The 22,478-nt window shown below is 42.3% G+C and overlaps 1 protein-coding gene across 7 annotated transcripts in view; it reads left to right on the forward strand.

Moving 5' to 3' along the window:
* Window positions 1-22,478, forward strand: part of inpp4aa (inositol polyphosphate-4-phosphatase type I Aa) — a 50,235-nt gene that overhangs the window by 10,382 nt on the left and 17,375 nt on the right. For 5 of the 7 annotated variants that reach the window (XM_052522195.1, XM_052522201.1, XM_052522198.1 and 2 more), the window contains exons 2-11: window positions 4,220-4,531; window positions 4,864-4,908; window positions 6,948-7,066; window positions 7,525-7,641; window positions 7,757-7,836; window positions 7,979-8,087; window positions 8,437-8,527; window positions 12,068-12,215; window positions 18,874-19,004; window positions 21,094-21,198. In XM_052522195.1, the coding sequence (XP_052378155.1) occupies window positions 4,426-4,531; window positions 4,864-4,908; window positions 6,948-7,066; window positions 7,525-7,641; window positions 7,757-7,836; window positions 7,979-8,087; window positions 8,437-8,527; window positions 12,068-12,215; window positions 18,874-19,004; window positions 21,094-21,198 (1,051 nt within the window). In that variant the 5' untranslated portion in view covers window positions 4,220-4,425. Of the gene's footprint in view, window positions 1-1,144; window positions 1,329-4,219; window positions 4,532-4,863; window positions 4,909-6,947; window positions 7,067-7,524; window positions 7,642-7,756; window positions 7,837-7,978; window positions 8,088-8,436; window positions 8,528-12,067; window positions 12,216-18,873; window positions 19,005-21,093; window positions 21,199-22,478 lie in introns of all 7 variants that reach the window. The other 2 variants (XM_052522196.1, XM_052522197.1) reach the window with 2 other exon arrangements.

Raw genomic sequence — 22,478 nt, forward strand, 5'->3', positions numbered from 1 at the left:
TTTTTAGACAACTTGGTTTGATGAAGAAAGCAAAAACCTAGGAAAGAGAATTGAGAAACCCATCCAACCAAGAAAACCTGGGCCTTCACTATGGTGAAACACTAAAACAGTACAGAAATAACAGAATAATACCAAATACCAAATAATGCACGCAGAGCAAAATTAGGACAATACCCACTAATTATCAAAATTCAGAAAAGAGCTGTTAAATTCTTCAAACACTTAAAAGGAAGTGATTCCCAAACCTTCCATAACAAAGCAATCACCTACAGAGAGATGAACCTATAGAATAATCGACTCAGGAAGCTGGTCCTGGGGCTCTGTGCACAAACACAAACAGACCCTACAGAGCCCCAGGACAGCAATGCAATTAGACCCAACCAAATCATGAGAAAACAAAAAGATCATTACTTGACACATTGGAAAGAATTAGCAAAAAACAAAGCAAACTGGAATGTGACTTGGCCCTAAACAGAGAGTACCTGAATACCTGACCACTGTGACTGACCCAATATTAAGGAAAGCTTTGACTATGTGCAGACCTGGCTCTCAAGAGAAGACAGGATATGTGCACATTGCCCACAAAATGAGGTGGAAACTGAGCTACACTTCCTAATCTCCTTCGAAATGTATGACCATATTAGAGACACATATTTCCCTCAGATTACATAGATCCACAAAGACATCTAAAACAAATCACATGTTGATAAACTCCCATATCTACTGGGTGAAATACCACAGTGTGCCATCACAGCAGCAAGATTTGTGACCTGTTGCTTCAAGAAATGGGCAACCAGTGAAGCACAAACACCATTGTGAATATAAACTATATTTATCTGTCTATTTATTTTCCCTTTTGTACTACAACAATTTCCACATTGTTACAACACCTTACATAGCTGTAAAATAACATTTTCTGATGATTTATTACTTGTTTATTATTTATTCCACTTGCTTTTTAATGTTAACACGTTTCCCATGCCAATGAAGCCCTTTGATTTGAATAGAAATCAGTCGCCACTCTGCACAGATTATCCATCACGGTGTACCTCATCTTCTACCTTTCACTCACTGTTGTCAGATGCTTTCCTTTTGGAATATCCAAAGATACCTAGCACTTCACACACATTCGCTGTCCCCCCAGGCTCTGGAGTTTGGAGTTTTCTGGATCACACTCAACTCTCCCATCAGTTCATGAAAGCGGAAGTTTTCTTGGTTGTCATCCCTGTCTCCGAGCTGTTGAATATTTCAATGTGTTGTTAGGAATCAAGAATTATAGAGGAGCACCAACTGAGACCGGAATGGAAAGTCAACTTTTAAGTATAAATGTAAGACTACTTAAAGGCAAGTACAGTCAAGTCCATAATTATTGGCACCCTTGATAAAGATTAGCAAAAATACTTTTTATAGCCCTCAGAACAGCCTCAATTCCTCGGGCATGAACTTTACAAGATGTCGAAAGCGTTCCATAGGGATGCTGTCCCATGTTGACTCCAGTGCTTCCCACAGTTGTGTCAAGTTGGCTGTGGATGTCCTTTGGGTGGTGGACTATTCTTGACACACACGGTAAACTGTTGGGCGTGAAAAACCCAGCAGTGTTGCGACACTTGACACACTCAAACCAGTGCGCCTGGCACCTACAGTACTACCATACCCCGTTCAAATGCTCTAAAATGTTTTGTCTTGCCCATTTACCCTCTGAATGTCACACATACACAATCCATGTCTCAAGGCTTGAAAATCTTTCTTTAACCTGTGTCCTCCCCTTTATCTACACTGATTGAAGTGGATTTAACAGGTGGCGTCAATAAGGGATCATAGCTTTCATCTGTCATGGAAAGAGCAGGTGTACCTAATGTTTTGTACACTCAGCGTATAACTCAATATTTGTATAAATAAATTATAGAAATAGTGAGATATATTGTATGCTCAAAAAATTGGGACATGATATTATTTTATACTAATACAATTGCTCAGAGAACAAGTTTGTGTTAAACAAGTAACTAAAAAGATAGGGGTCAAAATGATTGGCACCCCAGTTTTCAATACTCTGGCACCGTCACCTTCTGAGGATAATGACACTGAGCCTTTTTCTAAAATATTTTATGAGATTGGAAAACACGACGGGAGGGATCTTATACTTTAGCTCCGTACAGAATCTTCCCAAATCCTTGATATCCTTCGTCTGCTGTTATGGTTTCCTCTTCAATTCAAACCACAGGTTTTCAATGGGGTTCAAGTCCTGTGACTGAAATGCCATTGCAAAATGACATTTTGTAGTCAATTAAGCATTTATTTGTGGATTTTGATTAATGCGTGGGGTTATTGTCTTGCTGAAAGATCCACTTGCGGCCAAGTGTCAGGGCAACAGGACCAGTGGAAGCAAAATAGCCCCATAACATCAAAGATGCACCACCATATTTTATCGTAGCTTTGAGATATTTTTCTGCATATGCTTCCGTTTTTCAACGCTAAATCCACCACTGGTATGTGTGGAGTTTGATAAACGGCATTGGCACTTGGATTGGAACCAACACTATGGTCAGATGTCATGAAAATAGAGCTCTTTGGCCACGCACACCAATGGTGAGTTTGGCGTGGAAAATGGAAGCATACAGTTGAAGTCGGAAGTTTACATACACCTTAGCCAAATACATTTAAACTCAGTTTTTCACAATTCCTGACATTTAATCCTAGTAAAAATGCTATGTCTTTTGTCAGTTAGGATCACTACTTTATTTTAAGAATGTGAAATGTCAGAATAATAGTAGAGAGAATGATTTAATTCCGCTTTTATTTCTTTCATCACATTCCCAGTGGGTCAGAAGTTTACATACACTCAATTAGTATTTGGTAGCGTTGCCTTTAAAGCTTTCCACAATAAGTTGGGTGAATTTTGTCCCATTCTTCCTGACAGAGCTGGTGTAACGGCATCAGGTTTGTAGGCCTCCTTGCTCGCACATACTTTTTCAGTTCTGCCCACAAATTTTCTATTGGATTGAGGTCAGGGACCAAGCTTTAACTTCCTGACTGATGTCTTGAGATGTTGCTTCAATATATCCACATAATTTTCCCTCCCTCATGATGCCATCTATTTTGTGAAGTGCACCAGTCCCTCCCTGTCAAACAATGTATGGAATCAATCTTTAGGATGTTTTTAAAATAAAACTTCAATAATATTCCAACCGGAGAATTCCTTTGTCTTCAGAAAAGCAAAGGAACGCAGCTAGCTAGGAAGTGACCAGCGCGTGACTGCTGGCAAACCTCTGACTCATTCCTCTCTCATTCGGTCCCACTTCACAGTAGAATCCTCAAACACGTTTCTAAAGACGGTTGACATCTAATGGAAGCCTTAGGAAGTGCAACATAACCAATATCCCATTGTGTATTCAATAGGGGCTGTTTTGAAAATCGACTAACCTCAGATTTCCCACTTCCTGTTTGGATTTCTTCTCAGGTTTTTGCCTGCCATATGAGTTGTGTTATACTCACAGACATCATTCAAACAGTTTTAGAAAGTTGTTTTCTATCCAATATGAATAATAATATGCATATATTAGCAACTGGGACTGAGGAGCAGGCAGTTTACTCTGGGCGCCTTTCATCCAAGCTACTCAATACTGCCCCTGCAGCCATAAGAAGTTTTAAATTAACAAGAAATTTGTGGTTGTAGTTGAAAAAATAGTTTTAATGACTCCAACCTAAGTGTATGTACATTTCCGACTTCAACTGTATGTAGAAAAGTACCTCATACCTACAGTAAAATATGGTTGTGGATATTTGATGTTATGGGCTATTTTGCTTCCACTGGTCCTGGAGCCCTAGATGTTTTTTAAATGACTTGTTCTCTGAGCAATTTTGTTAGTATAAAATAATATAATAAACCCATTTTGGAGCATGCAACATAGCTTATTTTATACTGTCTTTTTTGTTAATCTTTATCAAGAGTGCCAACAATTATGGACCTGACATATGTAGATGTAGAATTGACTAGAATTGCACATAGGAGATGCAGCTGGGTTTCATTGCCATTATTCATGACACTCCTTAGCTACAGTGTATGTGCATCACCAGCATAACAATACCTGCTTAATTCAACTGAGAAGAGTAATGTAGATATCAAATAAAGATCAGGTGAAGTGTGTGTCCACTCCATCTATTCATTTTCTATGTTGACGTGGCTAATACCTTTGTTGTCATTCTCTCTCTCTCCCTACAGCTCCACACTAAGAGTCCAGAGACTGAAGAGATAATCACACAGGAAAGGATCCTTCCAAAACACACATAGGGATCTGATCTGCAGAGAGTGTGTGTGTGTGTGAGAAGGACGTGTGGTATTTGTTCTTAACCCCCTCCACCCCTCTACTCTAATCCCGTTCTCCAACCTCCCTTACCCCCTGACCCCCTGACCCTTAACCCCCAGACATGATGTCGGGGAAGGGGAAGGCTAGCCCGCGTCACCGGCCATGGTCCGTGTACCGGGCTAACACCTTTGACCTCTCGGCTGAGATAATGGGGCTGACTCTGGCAGGTAAGGGCCATGTTTTATTTTTTATTTTACCTTTATTTAACCAGGCAAGTCAGTTAAGAACAAATTCTTATTTTCAATGACGGCCTAGGAACAGTGGGTCAACTGCCTGTTCAGGAGCAGAACGACAGATTTGTACCTTGTCAGCTCGGGGGTTCGCAACCTTCCGGTTACTAGTCCAACGCTCTAACCACTAGGCTACCCTGCCGCCCCATAGTTACCATAGTAACAGTATTGCTGTATGTTTGCCCACTGAAAATAAGTATGTGCATAAAGTTGCCTTGTTTGTCGCTGTAGTTGTAAAAAATATATAATAACATCTTGTGTTCTTGTAGGTAACAGTCAGGACCCAGATGAGCCAGTGCTGGAGTTCAGCCTGGGTGAGTGATGTTGCTGAAGTCCTTCTCACTCTGGTTCAATTGTCTTTGATATTCATAACAGTACCAGGGTTTCTGTTAGCGGTTAATAGCCGGCTTTTGTCCAGTTAAAATATTGAAAAGCCCATAAATGAAATTGCCGCTGGTCAATTGTCAGCGTCCCATTACGAAATTATGCTTTTTAGCCTATTCATTGATGGAAATACCAGTCGACAGAAATATATTTGACTGGTCATGCTTATCGGTCTATAGGTTAATTTGCATGATTTAATGGAATTAAATTGGCGCGTGTACAGTATATTTGTTATGTAGGCTATCTTATTTATCACACGCTGTCAGACAGCGCAATAGCTGCTGCTGCAACATCTTGTGGTGCTTTCAAGACAACTGTAAAGTCTGAAAAATACAAGGTCAAATCGTGATGTCAGTGATCTTCAGGTAGGAAAGTCGGCGCTCTAGAAAGAGGCCTGAATGTTCTAATACATATTACGAGGCATGTCTTCTTAGTTCTACATTTTTTGAACGGGACATGCTAATTTAAGATGGCGAGGAAATAATTTTTAAAGAGAAGCCAGGCATCCTCTACTGATGGGATGAGGTCAATATCCTTCCAGGATACCCGGGCCAGGTCGATTAGAAAGGCTTGCTCGTTGAAATGTTGTAGGGAGCGTGATATTGATGAGGGATGGTCGTTTGACCGCGGACCCATTATGCACGCAGGCAATGAGGCAGTGATCGCTGAGATCCTGGTTGAAGACAGCAGAGGTGTATTTTAATGTGATTAAGACAAAGGAGCTGATTGTGGACTGTGGTTCATCACCAATGAACTATCAGTCGTGAAGAGGGCACAACAAAACCTTTTCCCCCTCAGGAGACTTAATAGATTTGGCATTGGTCCCCAGGTCCTCATAAGGTTCTACAGCTGCACCATCGAGAGCATCCTGACCGGTTGCATCACCGCCTGGTATGGCAACTGCTCGGTATCTGACCATAAGGCACTTCAGAGGGTAGTGCGTATGGCCCAGTACATCACTGGGGCCAAGTTTACTGCCACCCAGGACCAAAATAATAGGTGGTGTCAGAGGAAAGCCCATCAATTTGTCAGAGACTCCATTCACCCAAGTTTTAGACTGTTTTCTCTGCTACCGCAAGGCAAGCGGTACCGGAACGTCAAGTCTAGGGCCAAAAGGCTCCTCAACAGCTTCTACCCCCAAGCCATAAAACTGCTGAACAATTAATAAAATCGCCACCGGACTATTTACATTGACCCCCCTCCCTTTTTACACTGCTGCTACTGACTGTTTATTATCTATACAAAGTCACTTCACCCCTACCTACATGTACAAATTACTAACCTGTACCCCGCACACTGACTCGGTACTGGTACCCGCTATATATAGCCTCATTATTGTTATTAATTTTTGTTACTTTTTATTATTATTGTTTTACTTTAGTCTATTTGGGAAATATTTTCTTAACTCTTCTTGAACTGCACTGTTGGTTAAGGGCTTGTAAGTAAACATTTCATGGTAAGGTCTACACTTGTTGTATTCGGCGCATGTGACAAATAAAGTTTGATTTGATTTTAGTCTAACATTTTCAAAGTGCACTTAAGAATTCGGTAAGAAGGGCCGCACATCGTTGCATCCTCAACTTGCATGTTCTGTTAATATGAATTACCATATTCTAAATTTGATTTATGTCATTCTGAGCACTGTGGGAGGACGCCCTAATCAGGTTACGCACCCAATGCATATGGATCCGGTAAATGTTTTAAATGTCCAGTCAATTAAAATGTTGCCGGTCAAATGGAAACCCTAAACAGTACCCATTGATTCTTGAAGAATAAAGCTTATAAATGCCTTATTAGTTTATTACAACAGTCTTACTTATCATAACACGAAAAAAGTTACTTGTATTACTCTGACTATGAATTTGAGAAAGGTAACCAATTACATTTCCCCAGCCCCATCCCTATTTTAGGGCCAGGATTGAGATGACAGATTTTTCCTTTAATGTTCACTTCCCTGTTGTACCCCCAGCGTGCAGTGAGCTGATCACCCCAGCATTGGACCGTAAACCGACCAGCTTTGTGGCGGTCAGCTGTACCACTCCTCCCCAGGCCTTCTGGACCAAACATGCTCAGACAGAGATCATAGAGGTAGAACCACACCCAGAGATGGGCAGTATTGAATTACTTCTGAACTACATTCTAATGTATTGTGTAACTTTTCTATACCATTCTTTATAGTGGTTCACAATTTTGTGGCCCCCTTTAACCATGCATTGGTATCAGAAGGCTGATGGCACTAGGGTGTGATAAGAGTGCTGGCTAAATGACCTAAATGTAAATGTAAAATGAACACTTGTAAAGCATGCTGGATGAGCTCTGCCCCCCAAAAAAGGCCAATAATAATTCCCAGTGTGCTTTTTGGTCATTTAGCAGACTCTTATCCAGAGCGACTTACAGTCAGTGAATTCAACTAAGGTGGATAAACAACCACATATCACAGTCATTGAAAGTACAATATTTATTTTTACTGATAAGTATGTTTTAGTGAAGGAGTGGTCTTGCAACTCTCTCTCTCTCTCTCGCTCTCTCTCTCTCTCTCTCTCTAGGGTACTAGTAATCCTATCTATCTGAGCAGTATAGCGTTCTTCCAGGACTCTCTGATCACTCAGCAGACCCAGGTTAAGCTATCTGTGTATGACGTCAAGGACCGCTCCCAGGGCACGGTACGAAATTTCACCCTCAAAAACTACTCCAACTCCCCCACTAGAGTCAACTGCCCAAAACCTCACAACCTTCCTAACTCTTCAACCCCAAACTAATCAAACACTCTACTCCCAGATGTACCTGCTGGGGTCAGCCATGTTCCCTGTGAAGGAGCTGCTGCAGGACAAGCACCACAGACTCCACCTAACCCTCAGGTAACACACACACACATACACACATATACACACACACTCACACAACCTCCACATACATCCTCAGCTATTGTTAAATAGTAGGGCCGGGTATGGGCATAAGAGCCTAAGTACTGTAGAGACACCTATTACTGTCTGTCCCCAGGTCAGCGGAGAATGAGCGCATGGGCAACATCACCATCATCGCCTGGCAGATAGAGGAGAGGAGGGAGCAGAGAGCCCCTGTCGCCCGGCAGGACACCATCAATGGCAGGGTGAGTGGCCTGGTCTGGATCTTACTGAGGAAGGAAGACCGTAAGGTCAAAACTTAGTAATATCCATATTATCTGATTTGTTTGAAGATGGACCACAGAGTATGTACTGTAGACCTACTTTGTTAAATGATTGTTGGATTATATTTGGCACTTTTCTGGCTTACCTGTCTGTGTTCAGATCACTGCCCGAGGCAAGCTAGGGACAACCAAACTGCTTTCAAGAAGGACAAGGAGAAAGATTAAATCCACATGGTAGAAATTCAGCCAGTCGGTTCAGGTTACTGTTCAGGTGAAGGGCATCCAGGATGAATCACACAATGAAGATGTCTGTTCCTTTTGTGTTTCTCAGATGGTTCTTCCAGTGGATGATAGCCTGACTGAGTCCGTGAACATCAGGGCCAAGTCTGCGTCTCTGTGCAAAGACACACTGCTGAAGGCTGGTGAGTGTGTGTTCCAGTGTGTGTCAGCGTGTGTTTCTCTATTGGCAAGTGTGTGTTGGTCTGAAAGGGCAATTCCGCCACTTTTCAACCTCATATTTATTATCTCCAGCACCAAAACAGTGTATGTGAAAACAGCACATTTCTATAATCTGTGGTTAAAAAGAAAACAAAGGTCCTAAAAAATGCTTCTCTGTGACATCACAGAGTAGGATTAAAAGTCAAATTTAATTTAAAAAATGCAATTTTCAAATCGGGGAATGAGTTTCTAGCCAGAGGGAGGGTATTTTCTTGATTGAGACATTTTCACAGACATGTTCAATCTGTCCTCATGCCAGTGTAACAGTATAACTTTAGACCGTCCCCTCGCACGAACCAGGGACCCTCTGCACACATCAACAACAGTCACCCACGAAGCATCGTTACCCATCGCAAGGGGAACTACTACTTCAAGGTCTCAGAGCAAGTGACATCACCGATTGAAACGCTATTTAGCACGCACCGCTAACTAAGCTAGCCGTTTCACATCCGTTACACTCACCCCCCTTTTGACCTCCTCCTTTTCCGCAGCAACCAGTGATCCGGGTCAACAGCATCAATGTAACAGTATAACTTTAGACCGCCCCCTCGTCCATACCCGGGCGTGAACCAGGGACCCTCTGCACACATCAACAACAGTCACCCACGAAGCATCGTTACCCATCACTCCACAAAAGCCGCGACCCTTGCAGAGCAATGGGAATTACTACTTCAAGGTCTCAGAGCAAGTGACGTCACCGATTGAAACGCTATTTAGCGTGCACCGCTAACTAAGCTAGCCGTTTCACATCCGTTACACCAGTCTGTAATCCCAACATATTTTAAACTGATCACCATTGTCCCTGTTCCCAAGAGCTCCAAGATAACCTGTCTAAATTACTATCGCCCTTCAGCACTCACATCTGTAATTATGAAGTGCTTTGAAAGACTGGTCATGATACACATCGACGCCATCATCCCAGAAACCTTACTGTAGACCCACTCCAATTTGCTCAGTCCCCTCCCGTACTCCCTGTTCACCCACGACTGCGTGGCCATGCCTGACTACAACACCATCATCAAGTTTGCTGCCGATATGGCGGTGGTAGGCCTGATCACCGACAACGATGAGTCAGCCTACAGGGAGGAGGTCAGAGACTTAGCAGTGTGGTGTCAGGACAACAACCTCTCCCTCAACGTCAGTAAGACCAAGGAACTGATCGTAGACTATAGGAGAAAGAGGGGAGAGCACGCCGCCATCCACATCAACGGGGCTGTTGTGGAGTGGGTCGAGAGCTTTCCTTGGCGTCCACATCACTAAGGACTTAACATGGTCCACATACACCCCCCACAGCCGTGAAGCGGGCACGGCAGCACCTCTTCCCCCTCAGGAGGCTGAAAAGATTGGGCATGAGCCCTCAGATCCTTAAAAAGTCCTACAGCTGCACCATCAAGAGCATCTTGACTGGCTGCATCACCGCTTGGTATGGCAAATGCGCTGCCGTTGATCTCAAAGCTCTACAGAGGGTGGTTCGGAGGGTCCAGTACATCACTGGCAGGGGGCAATTACTTTTTCACACAGGGGCATTGGATGTTGTATAACTTTGTTAATGAAGTAAATTAAATAAGTATGTAATTGTTGTGTATTTTTTCATTCAGGTTCCCTTGATCTAATATTAGGTTTCGGTTGAAGATCTGATAACATTCAGTATCCTAAATATGCAAAAATAGAACAAATTAGAAAGGGGCAAATACTTTTTCACGACACTGTACATACACATTACACTCACACACACACACATTTACACTCATTTGCTGCTGCTACTGTTCTTTATTTTACTATTATTATTATTATATATCCTGATGCCTAGTCACTTTAGCTTGCTTTCATTTACATATCTATCTCAAATACCTTGTACCTCTGCACATTGATCTGGTACTGATACTTCCTGTATGTAGTGCCATTCTTGTGTATTTTATTTTATTTCTCTGTGTTACTATTTTATTTATATTTTAAGACTGCATCGTTGTGAAGGACTTGTAAGCAAGCATTTCATATTAAAGTCTACACCAGTTGTATTCAGTGCGTGTAACAAATCAAATTTGATTTGAGTTGATTCCCACGTCACCATGATTCTCAGTGTTAAAAATTATTGTTTTTAAAATGTTTAAACTTTTGATGATGTCATCGGGTAGAACTTTTTAACTATTTATATTCTACAAAACATAGAAATGTGCTGTTTCACATATGTAGACACTGGTATTGTGCTGGAGATAATGAACATTTGTTGAAAGTGTTGAAATGACCCTTTAAGTGTGTGTTTAAATGAGATAGTATGTATGTCCTTCTCTATTCATAGCATACTCTTAGGTTCTAATTCTCAGAGTAAAAACTCTACGGACATTATGAAAGCTTTAACCAAGTTTAATTCTTCCCAGAAGATCAATACAGCTGCATTCAGACAAAACATGTTTCCACCAACACAAGTATATATACTCCAATTTAGATGCACTCCTCCTTCTCTCCAACCCTTACATCTGTTATGGTTCGACAGGAAGATGAAGTGATGGGGTAATAAACCATTCCTTCTCCCTTAAGGTGACCTGACCTGACCTCAACCCCCTTGATGCCTAATCCAAAGTTCTCCACCCATATCACCTATAGCACTCCCTTAACTGCTTCCCCTCTACCCAGCACATTCCAAAGCCATCTGGCTCCTACAGATAACCATTTAACTTCTGATGTCAAAACCAGTCTCTATCACTCATCAGATACTATAGTATTACTTCTGATGTCAAAACCAGTCTCTATCACTCATCAGATACTATAGTATTACTTCTGATGTCAAAACCAGTCTCTATCACTCATCAGATACTATAGTATTACTTCTGATGTATCATGTCTCTAGTATAACAATGTTCCAAGTTTAACCCAGAATCTAACAATACAGAGAGTTTACAGATTTAGGAATTATGACTGACTGACACACTGTATCCCACTGCTGGCTTGCATTTGAAGTTAAGCAGGGTTGGTCCTGGTCGGTCACTGGATGGTAGATCAAATGCTGCTGGAAGTGGTTTTGGAGGGCCAGTAGGAGGCACTCTTTCCTCTGATCTAAAAAAAAAAAAAAAAAAAAGATCCCAATGCCCATGACCCAGGGCAGTAATTGGGGATATTGCCCTGTGTAAGGTACTGTCTTTCGGATGGGATGTTAAATGGGTGTCCTGACTCTCTGTGGTCACTAAAGATCCCATGGCACTTATTGTAAGAGTAGGGGTGTTAACCCTGGTGTCCTGGCTATATTCCCAATCTGGCCCTCATACCATCATGGCCACCTAATCCCCAGCTTCCAATTGGCTCATTCCTCTCCCCTGTAACTATTCCCCAGGTTGTTGCTGTAAATGGGAATGTGTTCTCAGTCAATTTACCTGGTAAAATAAGGGTTAAATCAAATAAATGCATTTAATAAATGATGATTTGAATGATTCATTGATGTATTGACTAGTGTTTTTCTGTGTTGTCAGTGTTTGGGGGCACCATGTCTCGTATGTACCGTTTCCCCACCACGGATGGGAACCACCTACGTATCCTGGAGCAGATGGCTGAGAGTGTCCTCTCTCTACACATCCCTCGGCAGTTTGTCAAACTACTGCTGGAGGAGGACGCTGTCAGGTGCGCTGCTATACACTGTTAAAATGAAGTGCTTTGTAACACCAAAACTAATTGCAACTGAGCTGCCACCAAGGAGAAGGAGACGAAACATTAACTCTGCGGTAGTATTAAAACATATCATCCTGAGAGGTTTTTAAGCATTACATGACATGTGTAACAAATCAAATCAAATTAAATGTTATTTGTCACATGCGCCAAATAGAACAGAATAGAACCTTAAATGCTTACTTACAAGCCCCTAACCAACAATACAGTTCAATAAATAGAATTTACAAAATAAACTAAAGTCCAAAATAAAATAAAAAGTAACACAATAAAATTACATAACAATAACAAGGCTACTATATACAGGGATTACCGAACCGAGCCAATGTGTGGGGGTACAGGTTAGTCGAGGTAATTTGTAAAGTGACTATGCATAGATAATAAACAGCGAGTAGCAGCAGTGTAAAAAGAAGGGGAGAGAACTGTCTATGACTTAGGTGACTGGATTCTTTGACAATTTTTGGGGGCTTCCTCTGACACCACCTAGTATATAGGTCCTGGATGGCAGGAAGCTTGGCCCCAGTGATGTATTGTCCCATACACACTACCCTCTGTAGCGCCTTACGGTCGGATGACGAGCCAGATGGTGATACCAGATGGGACGCAAACGGTCAGGATGCTCTCGATGGTGCAGCTGTATAACCTTTTGCGGATCTGAGGACCCATGCCAAATCGTTTCAGTTTCCTGAGGGGGAAAAGCTGTTGTCATGCCCTCTTCACGACTGTCCTGGTGAGTTTGGACCAGGATATGTTGTTGGTGATGTGGACACCAAGGAATTTGAAACTCTTTACCCGCTCCACTACAGCCCCCTCGATGTGAATTGGGGTGTGTTCGGCCCTCCTTTTCCTGTTGTCCACGATCAGCTCCTTTGTCTTGCTCACATTTTGGGAGAGGTTTTTGTCCTGGCACAACACTGCCAGGTCTCTGACCTCCTCCCTATAGGGTGTCTCATCATTGTCGGTGATCAGGCCTACCACTGTTGTGTCATCAGCAAACTGAATTAATGATGGTGTTGGAGTCGTGGGTGAACAGGGAGTACAGGAGGGGACTAAGCATGCACACCTGAGGGGCCCCTGTGTTGAGGATCAGCATGGCAGGTGTGTTTTTACCTACCCTCATCACCTGGATGGCCCATCAGGAAGTCCAGGATCCAGTTGTAGAGGGAGGTGTTTAGTCCCAGGGTCCTTAGCTTAGTGATGAGCTTTGTGGGCACTATGGTGTTGAATGCTGAGCTGTAGTCAATGAACAGCATTCTAACATAGGAGTTCCTTTTGTCCAGGTGGGAAAGGGCAGTGTGGAGTGTGACTGAGATTGCGTCAACTGTGGATATGTTGGGGCGGTATGCAAATTGGAGCGGGTCTAAGATTTCTTGGATGATGGTGTTGATGTGAGCCATGAACAGCCTTTCAAATAACTTCATGGCTACCAATGTGAGTGCTACTGGGCGGTAGTCATTTAGGCAGATTACCTTCAAATTCTTGGGCACAGGGACTATGGTGGTCTGCTTGAAACATGTAGGTATTACAGACTCGGTCAGGGAGAGGTTGAAAAGTGGGTCTGCACATTCTCTGAGTGGGTCTGCGCATGCTCTGTCTTTGTGAATGTTGAGGCGTGATCACACAGTTGTCTGGAACAGCTGGTGCTCTCATGCATGCTTCAGTGTTGCTTGCCTCGAAGCGAGCATAGAAGGCATTTAGCTCGTCTGGTAGGCTTGCGTGAACTGGGAAGCTTGCGGCTGTGTTTCCCTTTGTAATCCATAATAGTTTGCAAGCTCTGCCACATCCGACGAGCGTCAGAGCCAGTGTAGTAGGATACAATCTTAGTCCTGTATTGGAGCTTTGCCTGTTTAATGGTTCGATTGAGGGCATAGCGGGATTTCATATAAGCGTCCGGATTAGTGTCCCGCTCCTGAAAGATAAGGCCTGGAAAATGCCTTGAGCTTGGTGCGGATGTTGCCTGTAATCCATGGCTTCTGGTTGGGATATGTACATATGGTCACTGTGGGGATGACGTCGTCAATGCACTTATTGATGAAGCCGTTGACTTAGGGGCTATACTCCTCAATGCCATTGGATGAATCACGGAACATATTCCAGTCTGTGCTCGCAAAACAGTCCTGTAGTGTAGCATCCGTGTCATCTTACAACTTCCGTATTGAGCGAGTCACTGGTACTTCCTGCTTTAGTTTTTGCTTGTAAGCAGGAATCAGGAGGATATAATTATGGTCAGATTCGCCAAATGGAGGGCGAGGGAGAGCTTTGTATGCGTCTCTGTGTGGAGTAAAGGTGGTCTAGGTTTTTTCCCCCTCTGTTTGCACATGTGACATGCTGGTAGAAATGTGGTAAAATGGATTTAAGTTTCCAGTATTCCAGTCCCCGGCCACTAGGAGCGCCGCTGCTGGATGAGAATGTTCTTGTTTGCTTATGGCCTTATATAGCTTGTTGAGTGTGGTCTCAGTGCCAGCATCGGTTTGTGGTGGTAAATGATATAGATGAGACTCTCTTGGTAGATAGTGTGGTCTACAGCTTATCATGAGGTACTCTACCTCAGACAAGCAATACCTAGAGACTTCTTTAATATTAGACATCGCCCACTAGTAGTTATTGACAAATACACACCACAGCCCCTCGTCTTACCAGATGTAGCTTCTCTGTTCTCCCAATGCGCGGAAAACCCAGCCAGCTCTATATTATCCATGTCATTGTTCAGCCACGACTCTGTGAAACACAAGATATTACAGTGTTTAATGTCCCGTTGGTAAGATAGTCTCGACCGTAGATCATCGAGTTTGTTTTCCAGTGATTGCAGGTTGGCCAATAGAACAGATGGTAATGGCGAATTACTCACTCGCCTACGAATCCTAACAAGGCACCCCAACCCTTTTCCTTGTTATCTCTGCCTTTTCTTCACGCTAATAATGGGGATTTTGGCCTGTTCTCCGGAAAGCAGTATATTCTTCCCGTCTGACTCATTAAAGAAAAAATCTTCCTCCAGTTGGATTGTGAGTAATTGCTGTTCTGATGTCCAGAAGCTCTTTTTGGTCATAACAGACAGTAGCAGCAACTTTATGTACAAAATAAGTTACAAACAATGCGGAAAAACAAACAAAATAGCAAAGTAGTTAGGAGCCCGTAAAACTGCAGCCATCCCCTCCAGCTCCATTTTTATATTATTATTAAACCACTTAATAAAGTGTTTAGCAACACCTTGCCAGGGACTGGGAGCATATACAGTATCAGTCAAAAGTTTGGACACACCTACTCATTCAAGGGTTTTTCTTTATTTTTACTATTTTCTACATTGTAAAAACTATGGAATAACACATATGGAATCATGTAGTAATCCAAAACAAATCAACAAATCAAAATATATTGGAGATTTGAGATTCTTCAAATTAGCCCCCCTTTGCATTGATGACAGCTTTGCACACTCTTGGCATTCTCTCAACCAGTTTCATGAGGAAGGCTTTTCCAACAGTTTTGAAGAAGTTCCCACATATGCTGAGCACTTTTTGGCGGCTTTTCCTTCAGTCTGCCATCCCACTCATCCCAAACCATCTCAATTGAGTTGAGGTCGGGTGATTGTGGAGGCCAGGTCATCCAATGCAGCACTCCGTCACTCTCCTTGGTCAAATAGCCCTTACACAGGCTGGAGGTGTGTTTTGGGTCATTGTCCTCTTGGAAAACAAATGGAAAACAAGCGCAAACCAGATGGGATGGTGTATCGCTGCAGAATGCTGTGGTAGCCATGCTGGTTAAGTGTCCCTTGAATTCTAAATAAATCACTGACAGTATCACCAGCAAAGCACCCCTACACCATAACACTTCCTCCTCCATGCCCCATGGTGGGAACCACACATGCAGAGATCATCCGTTCATCTTACAAAGACACAGCGGTTGGAACCAAAAATGTGGACCCAAAATACAGATTTCCACCGTTGTTTCTTGGCCCAAGCAAGTCTCTTCTTCTTATTGGTGTCCTTTAGTCTTCTCTGATCAGTTGATGTTGAGATGTGAGATCTCTTACTTGAACTCTGTGAAGCATTTATTTGGGCTGCAATCTGAGGTGCAGTTAACTAATGAACTTACCCTCTGCAGCAGCGGTAACTCTGCGTCTTCCTTTCCTGGGGACGGTCCTCATGAGAGCCAGTTTCATCATAGCGCTTCATGGTTTTTGCTACTGCACTTGAAGAAACAAAGTTCTTGAAATGTTCCATATTGACTGACCTTCATGGCTTAAAGTAATGATGTGCTGTCATTTCTCTTTGCTTGTTTGAGCTGTTCTTGCCATAATATGGACTCCGTCTTTTACCAATCAGGGCAATATTCTGTATACCACTCCTACCTTATCACAGCACAACTGATTGGCTCACATTCATTAAGAAGGAAAGAAATTCCACAAATGTACTTTTAACAAGGCACACCTGTTAATTGAAATGCATTTCGTGTGACTACCTCATGAAGCTGGCCAAAAGCTTTGAGAATGAAACAAATGTAAAATTTCACAAAGTCTGCTGCCTCAGTTTGTATGATGGCAATTTGCATATACTCCAGAATGTTATGAAGAGTGATCAGAAGAATTGCAATTATTTGCAAAGTCCCTCTTTGCCATGCAAATGAACTGATTCCCCAAAAAACATTTCCACTACATTTCAGCCCTGCCACAAAAGGACCAGCTGACATCATGTTAGTGATTCTCTCGTTAACACAGGTGTGTGTGTTGACGTGGACAAGGCTGGAGATCACTCTGTCATGCTGATTGAGTTCGAATAACAGACTGGAAGCTTCAAAAGGAGGTGGTGCTTGGAATCATTGTTCTTCCTCTGTCAACCATGGTTACCTGCAGGAAAACACGTGCCGCCATCATTGCTTTGCACAAAAAGGGCTTCACAGGCAAGGATATTGCTGCCAGTAAGATTGCACCTAAATCAACCATTTATCAGATCCACAAGAACTTCAAGGAGATCGGTTCAATTGTTGTGAAGAAGGCTTCAGGGCGCCCAAGAAAGTCCAGCAAGCGCCAAGACCGTCTCCTAAAGTTGATTCAGCTGCGGGATCGAGGCACCACCAGTACAGAGCTTGCTCAGGAATGGCAGCAGGCAGGTGTGAGTGCAGCTGCACGCACAGTGAGGCAAAGACTTTTGTAGGATGGCCTGGTGTCAAGAAGGGCAGAAAAGAAGCCACTTCTCTCCAGGAAAAACATAAGTGACAGACTGATATTTTGCAAAAGGTACAGGGATTGGACTAATGAGGACTGGGGTAAAGTCATTTTCTCTGATGAATCCAACTTTCCGATTGTTTGGGGCATCCGGGAAAAAGCTTGTCCAGAGAAGACCAGGTGAGCACTACCATCAGTCAGTCCTGTGTCATGCCAAAAGTAAAGCATCCTGAGACCATTCATGTGTGGGGTTGCTTCTTAGCCAAGGGAGTGGGCTCACTCACAATTTTGCCTGAGAACACAGCCATGAATAAAGAATGGCACCAACACATCCTCCGAGAGCAACTCCCAACCATCCAGGAACAGTTTGGTGACAAACAATGCCTTTTCCAGCTTGATGGAGCACCTTGCCATAGGGCAAAAGTTATAACTGAGTGGCTTGGGGAACAAAACATCAATATTTTGGGTCCATGGCCAGGAAACTCTTCAGACCTTAATCCCATTGAGAACTTGTGGTGAATCCTCAAGAGGCGGGTGGACAAACAAAAACCCACAAATTCTGACAAACTCCAAGCATCGATTATGCAATAATGGGTTGCCATCAGTCAGGATGTGGCCCAGAAGTTAATTGACAGCATGCCAGGGCGGATTGCAGAGGTCTTGAAAAAGAAGGGTCAATACTGCAAATACTTGCATCAACTTAATGCAATTGTCAATAAAAGCTTTTGACACTTATGAAATGCTTGTAATTATACTTCAGTATTCCATAGTAACATCTGACAAAAATATCTAAAGACACTGAGGCAGCAGACTTTGTGAAAATGTATATTTGTGTCATTCTCAAAACTTTTGGTCACGACTGTACTTATATTTGTCACGTTCGTTATATGGAGGAGACCAAGGCGCATGTGTGTACATACTTATTTTATGAAGAAAACACTAAACAAACTTACAAAAACAACAAAACGAATGTGACGCTATAATATAATAGTGCAGACACAGGCAACTAGACATATACAATAACCCACAGAGAACCTAAGGAATATGGCTGCCTAAATATGGTTTCCAATCAGAGACAATGATAAACAGCTGCCTCTAATTGAGAACCAATCTAGGCAACCATAGACATACATAACATCGAGACTGGTGAACACCCCCATAAACATACAAAACCCCTAGACAAGAGGGAAACACATAAATCACCCTTGTCACACCCTGACCTAACCAAAATAATAAAGAAAACAAAGAATACTAAGGTCAGGGCGTGACAATATTGTTTTAAAACAATTTCTGTGTATCAGAACACTTACATTGGGTCTACATTCAAACACCCTTCAAACACCAGATCTCAGGTTAGGTGCATTACATTATATGGTTTCATTACACAATAATGGCGTTTTGAGTATTTTTACTTTTGCAGTGTACTATTTTGTGTGTGTGTGTGTGTTTGTGTAGGGTGTGTGAACTGGAGGAGTTGGGGGAGCTGTCTCCATGTTGGGAAAACCTGAGGAGGGAGATTATTGCTCAGTACCAGACCATCATCCTCACCTACCAGGAGACCATTGGCGACCTACACGAATATAAAGGTTAGCGCCATACTTTATAGAACATTACACCAACATACCAGAATACATACCAATCCTGCTAGACTGCACCTAAACATTTTAAAACATATTACTAATATCAGTGTTGTTAGTATAAGTGTTAACAACACCGCAATCAGTGGCGATTTTAGCATGTAAATCTTGGGGGGAGCCTTGTCTCAGTGAAACAGTTAATTCAGCCTAATTTACTGCCTTTTAAAAAACATAGCTGATATGGCTGACAAATGTGGTTTTTAATGACAATTAAGATGTACAAATTATTGCACTAGCGGATAAGAGGCAATCCCTTATTTTGATTAAGACATTAATGAGCGAGCTTGGACGGACGTAGTCAATATAACTATTTGTTCAGCACTTTTGAAATGTACAGCGACAGAATTCAAAACATGGGCTGTTCTTACATTATTCTCCCTGTACAACAAGTCAGAACTGTAGGATAAATAAAGGGGGCATTTTAGCAGACAATGAAAGCTCTTACAATATTTGATGATTACATTTCTCTAAAACAGGTTATAGGCTACATATGCACTACCAAGTCAGAACAGTAGGTGAAATTAAGAGGCGTAAATATAGGAAATTATTAGGGTGAGGCACATGGGCTACTAACAGTTTACTACACAACATACACTTTGTATTACTTTATTAGCTACAGTATACATATCTCCCTGGTATATTACATAATTTATGCAGTAGAATACAGTACAATACATTTTTGGACTCACCTTGTGATGTGCTCACTTGAACAGGAAGGTGGCGCAGAGGTCCTTTGTGGGAAAATGTTGTCATCAAACTCTGTCATTCTCTGGATTTGTGGTGCTTTCAAAACAACTGGGAACTCGAGAGAAAAAAACAAGGTTGAAAAAAAACATGATGACGTCATTGATCTTCAGGTCGTAGCTCTAGAAAGAGGCCGGATTTACAATTCCGAATTTAAAATGTATTTTCCCAGTCAGAGCTCGTTTATTTCCAACTTCCCAGTTGTCTTGAACTCACTGAAGTCACATTTTCGCAGTACGAGATAACAGTTGTTTTGAGCGCAGCACAAATCATGCTTCATTGACAGCATGGCCAATGTTGAATGTCTATCATTTTAAACTTGGAAAAGAGACCCTTAATCCCAGATTTGGGACCACACAGCCACTCCACTTAATAGCAGGCTAGTGATTGCTTTGCAATTTTTGCAGTTCGCCACTGTCACTGATTCCTTCCAATTGTTGAATTTGCGATTTCCAACTTGTTGTGTAATGTTTATGTCCAATGGCCGATGAGCACAGATACGTTTTATCTTCATTATTTATATTCATATGACAAGGATTAAAAAGGATTTTGCCAGCAGATTGACTTGATTCATGATGATGACTGCTAGCTAAGATTCTGAAAGTATGATGTTAACATGATCAGCCCAATCAAAGCTATTGTACATATGAAGTGATTTGACGTCATTTTATCTGTGGCCATTGACCCTATGCCTTCTTGGATGGGTACTTCTAATGTAACTCTATGGCATCACCCAAGGGGCTAGAATATTCTAGCTCTCCCCTTGACTTGGCGGTGATGTAGTTTCCCCATGAGTGACAGAACACTGAGCCAATCACGGTGCACCACTCCGTATTTTCTGCTGGCTTGCCCCACCACTACAGAAAGCACTGAGATAGGCTGAAACACCTGCATTTTGGAGCTGCCTTTGCCCAACCTGCCCTGAATGATGGGTCGCTACTGACTGCAATGATTAGCCCTATAAATGGCATGCCAAATTCATAGTATTTTATATGAACTTTTACATTTGGTCATCTAACATATTCATAACATAAATAAAAAAGACAATGTCCAAATGTTAAAGTTTATTTAAAATATTATGAATTTCGTGTACAATTTATAGGGCTATGCAATGACATGCTACAACATGTCACTACAGATATATCAGAAACCTGCTACATTAGCACTGTTAGCACTATAATATAATATTTAATATCACTAATGCGTCAGTAACAATCAGAAAGAGACCATCAGCAACATGCAAAAGTACAATAGTTGGCATCATCATAACATATCCATCCTACTCCTCTTCCAGGTCCCTCCTTTAAGTCCAGTACTCTGAAAGCAGAGAAGAAGCTGGAGTTCATCCCCACTAACCTACACGTCCAGAGGATGAGAGTACAAGGAGAGTCTGGCTATGGTAGGGGACCTGTTATATCTATCAGTCTCTATGGTAGGGGACCTGTCATATCTATCAGTCTCTATGGTAGGGGACCTGTCATATCTATCAGTCTCTATGGTAGGGGACCTGTCATATCTATCAGTCTCTATGGTAGGGGACCTGTCATATCTATCAGTCTCTATGATAGGGGACCTGTCATATCTATCAGTCTCTATGGTAGGGGACCTGCCATATCTATCAGTCTCTATGGTAGGGGACCTGTTATATCTATCAGTCTCTATGGTAGGGGACCTGTTATATCTATCAGTCTCTATGGTAGGGGACCTGTCATATCTATCAGTCTCTATGGTAGGGGACCTGTTATATCTATCAGACTCTATGGTAGGGGACCTGTTATATCTATAAATCTATATGGTGGGGAACCTTATATATCTATCAGTCTCTATGGTAGGGGACCTGTCATATCTATCAGTCTCTATGGTAGGAGACCTGTCATATCTATCAGTCTCTATGGTAGGGGACCTGTCATATCTATCAGTCTCTATGGTAGGGGACCTGTTATATCTATCAGACTCTATGGTAGGGGACCTGTTATATCTATCAGTCTCTATGGTAGGGGACCTGTTATATCTATCAGACTCTATGGTAGGGGACCTGTTATATCTATCAGTCTCTATGGTAGGGGACCTGTTATATCTATCAGACTCTATGGTAGGGGACCTGTTATATCTATCAGTCTCTATGGTAGGGGACCTGTTATATCTATCAGTCTCTATGGTAGGGGACCTGTCATATCTATCAGTCTCTATGGTAGGGGACCTGTTATATCTATAAATCTATATGGTGGGGAACCTTATATATCTATCAGACTCTATGGTAGGGGATCTGTCATATCTATCAGTCTCTATGGTAGGGCCCTGTTTTATCTATCAGACTCTATGGTAGGGACCTGTTTTATCTATCAGTCTCTATGGTAGGGGACCTGTTATATCTATCAGACTCTATGGTAGGGGATCTGTCATATCTATCAGTCTCTATGGTAGGGCCCTGTTTTATCTATCAGACTCTATGGTAGGGCCCTGTTTTATCTATCAGTCTCTATGGTAGGGCCCTGTTTTATCTATCAGACTCTATGGTAGGGACCTGTTTTATCTATCAGTCTCTATGGTAGGGGACCTGTTATATCTATCAGTCTCTATGATAGGGCCCTGTTATATCTATCAGTCTCTATGGTAGGGACCTGTCATATCTATCAGTCTCTATGGTAGGGGACCTGTCATATCTATCAGTCTCTATGG

The sequence above is a fragment of the Oncorhynchus keta genome, chromosome 7 (assembly GCF_023373465.1).
Source record: "Oncorhynchus keta strain PuntledgeMale-10-30-2019 chromosome 7, Oket_V2, whole genome shotgun sequence".
Classification (NCBI taxonomy): Eukaryota; Metazoa; Chordata; class Actinopteri; order Salmoniformes; family Salmonidae; genus Oncorhynchus; species Oncorhynchus keta.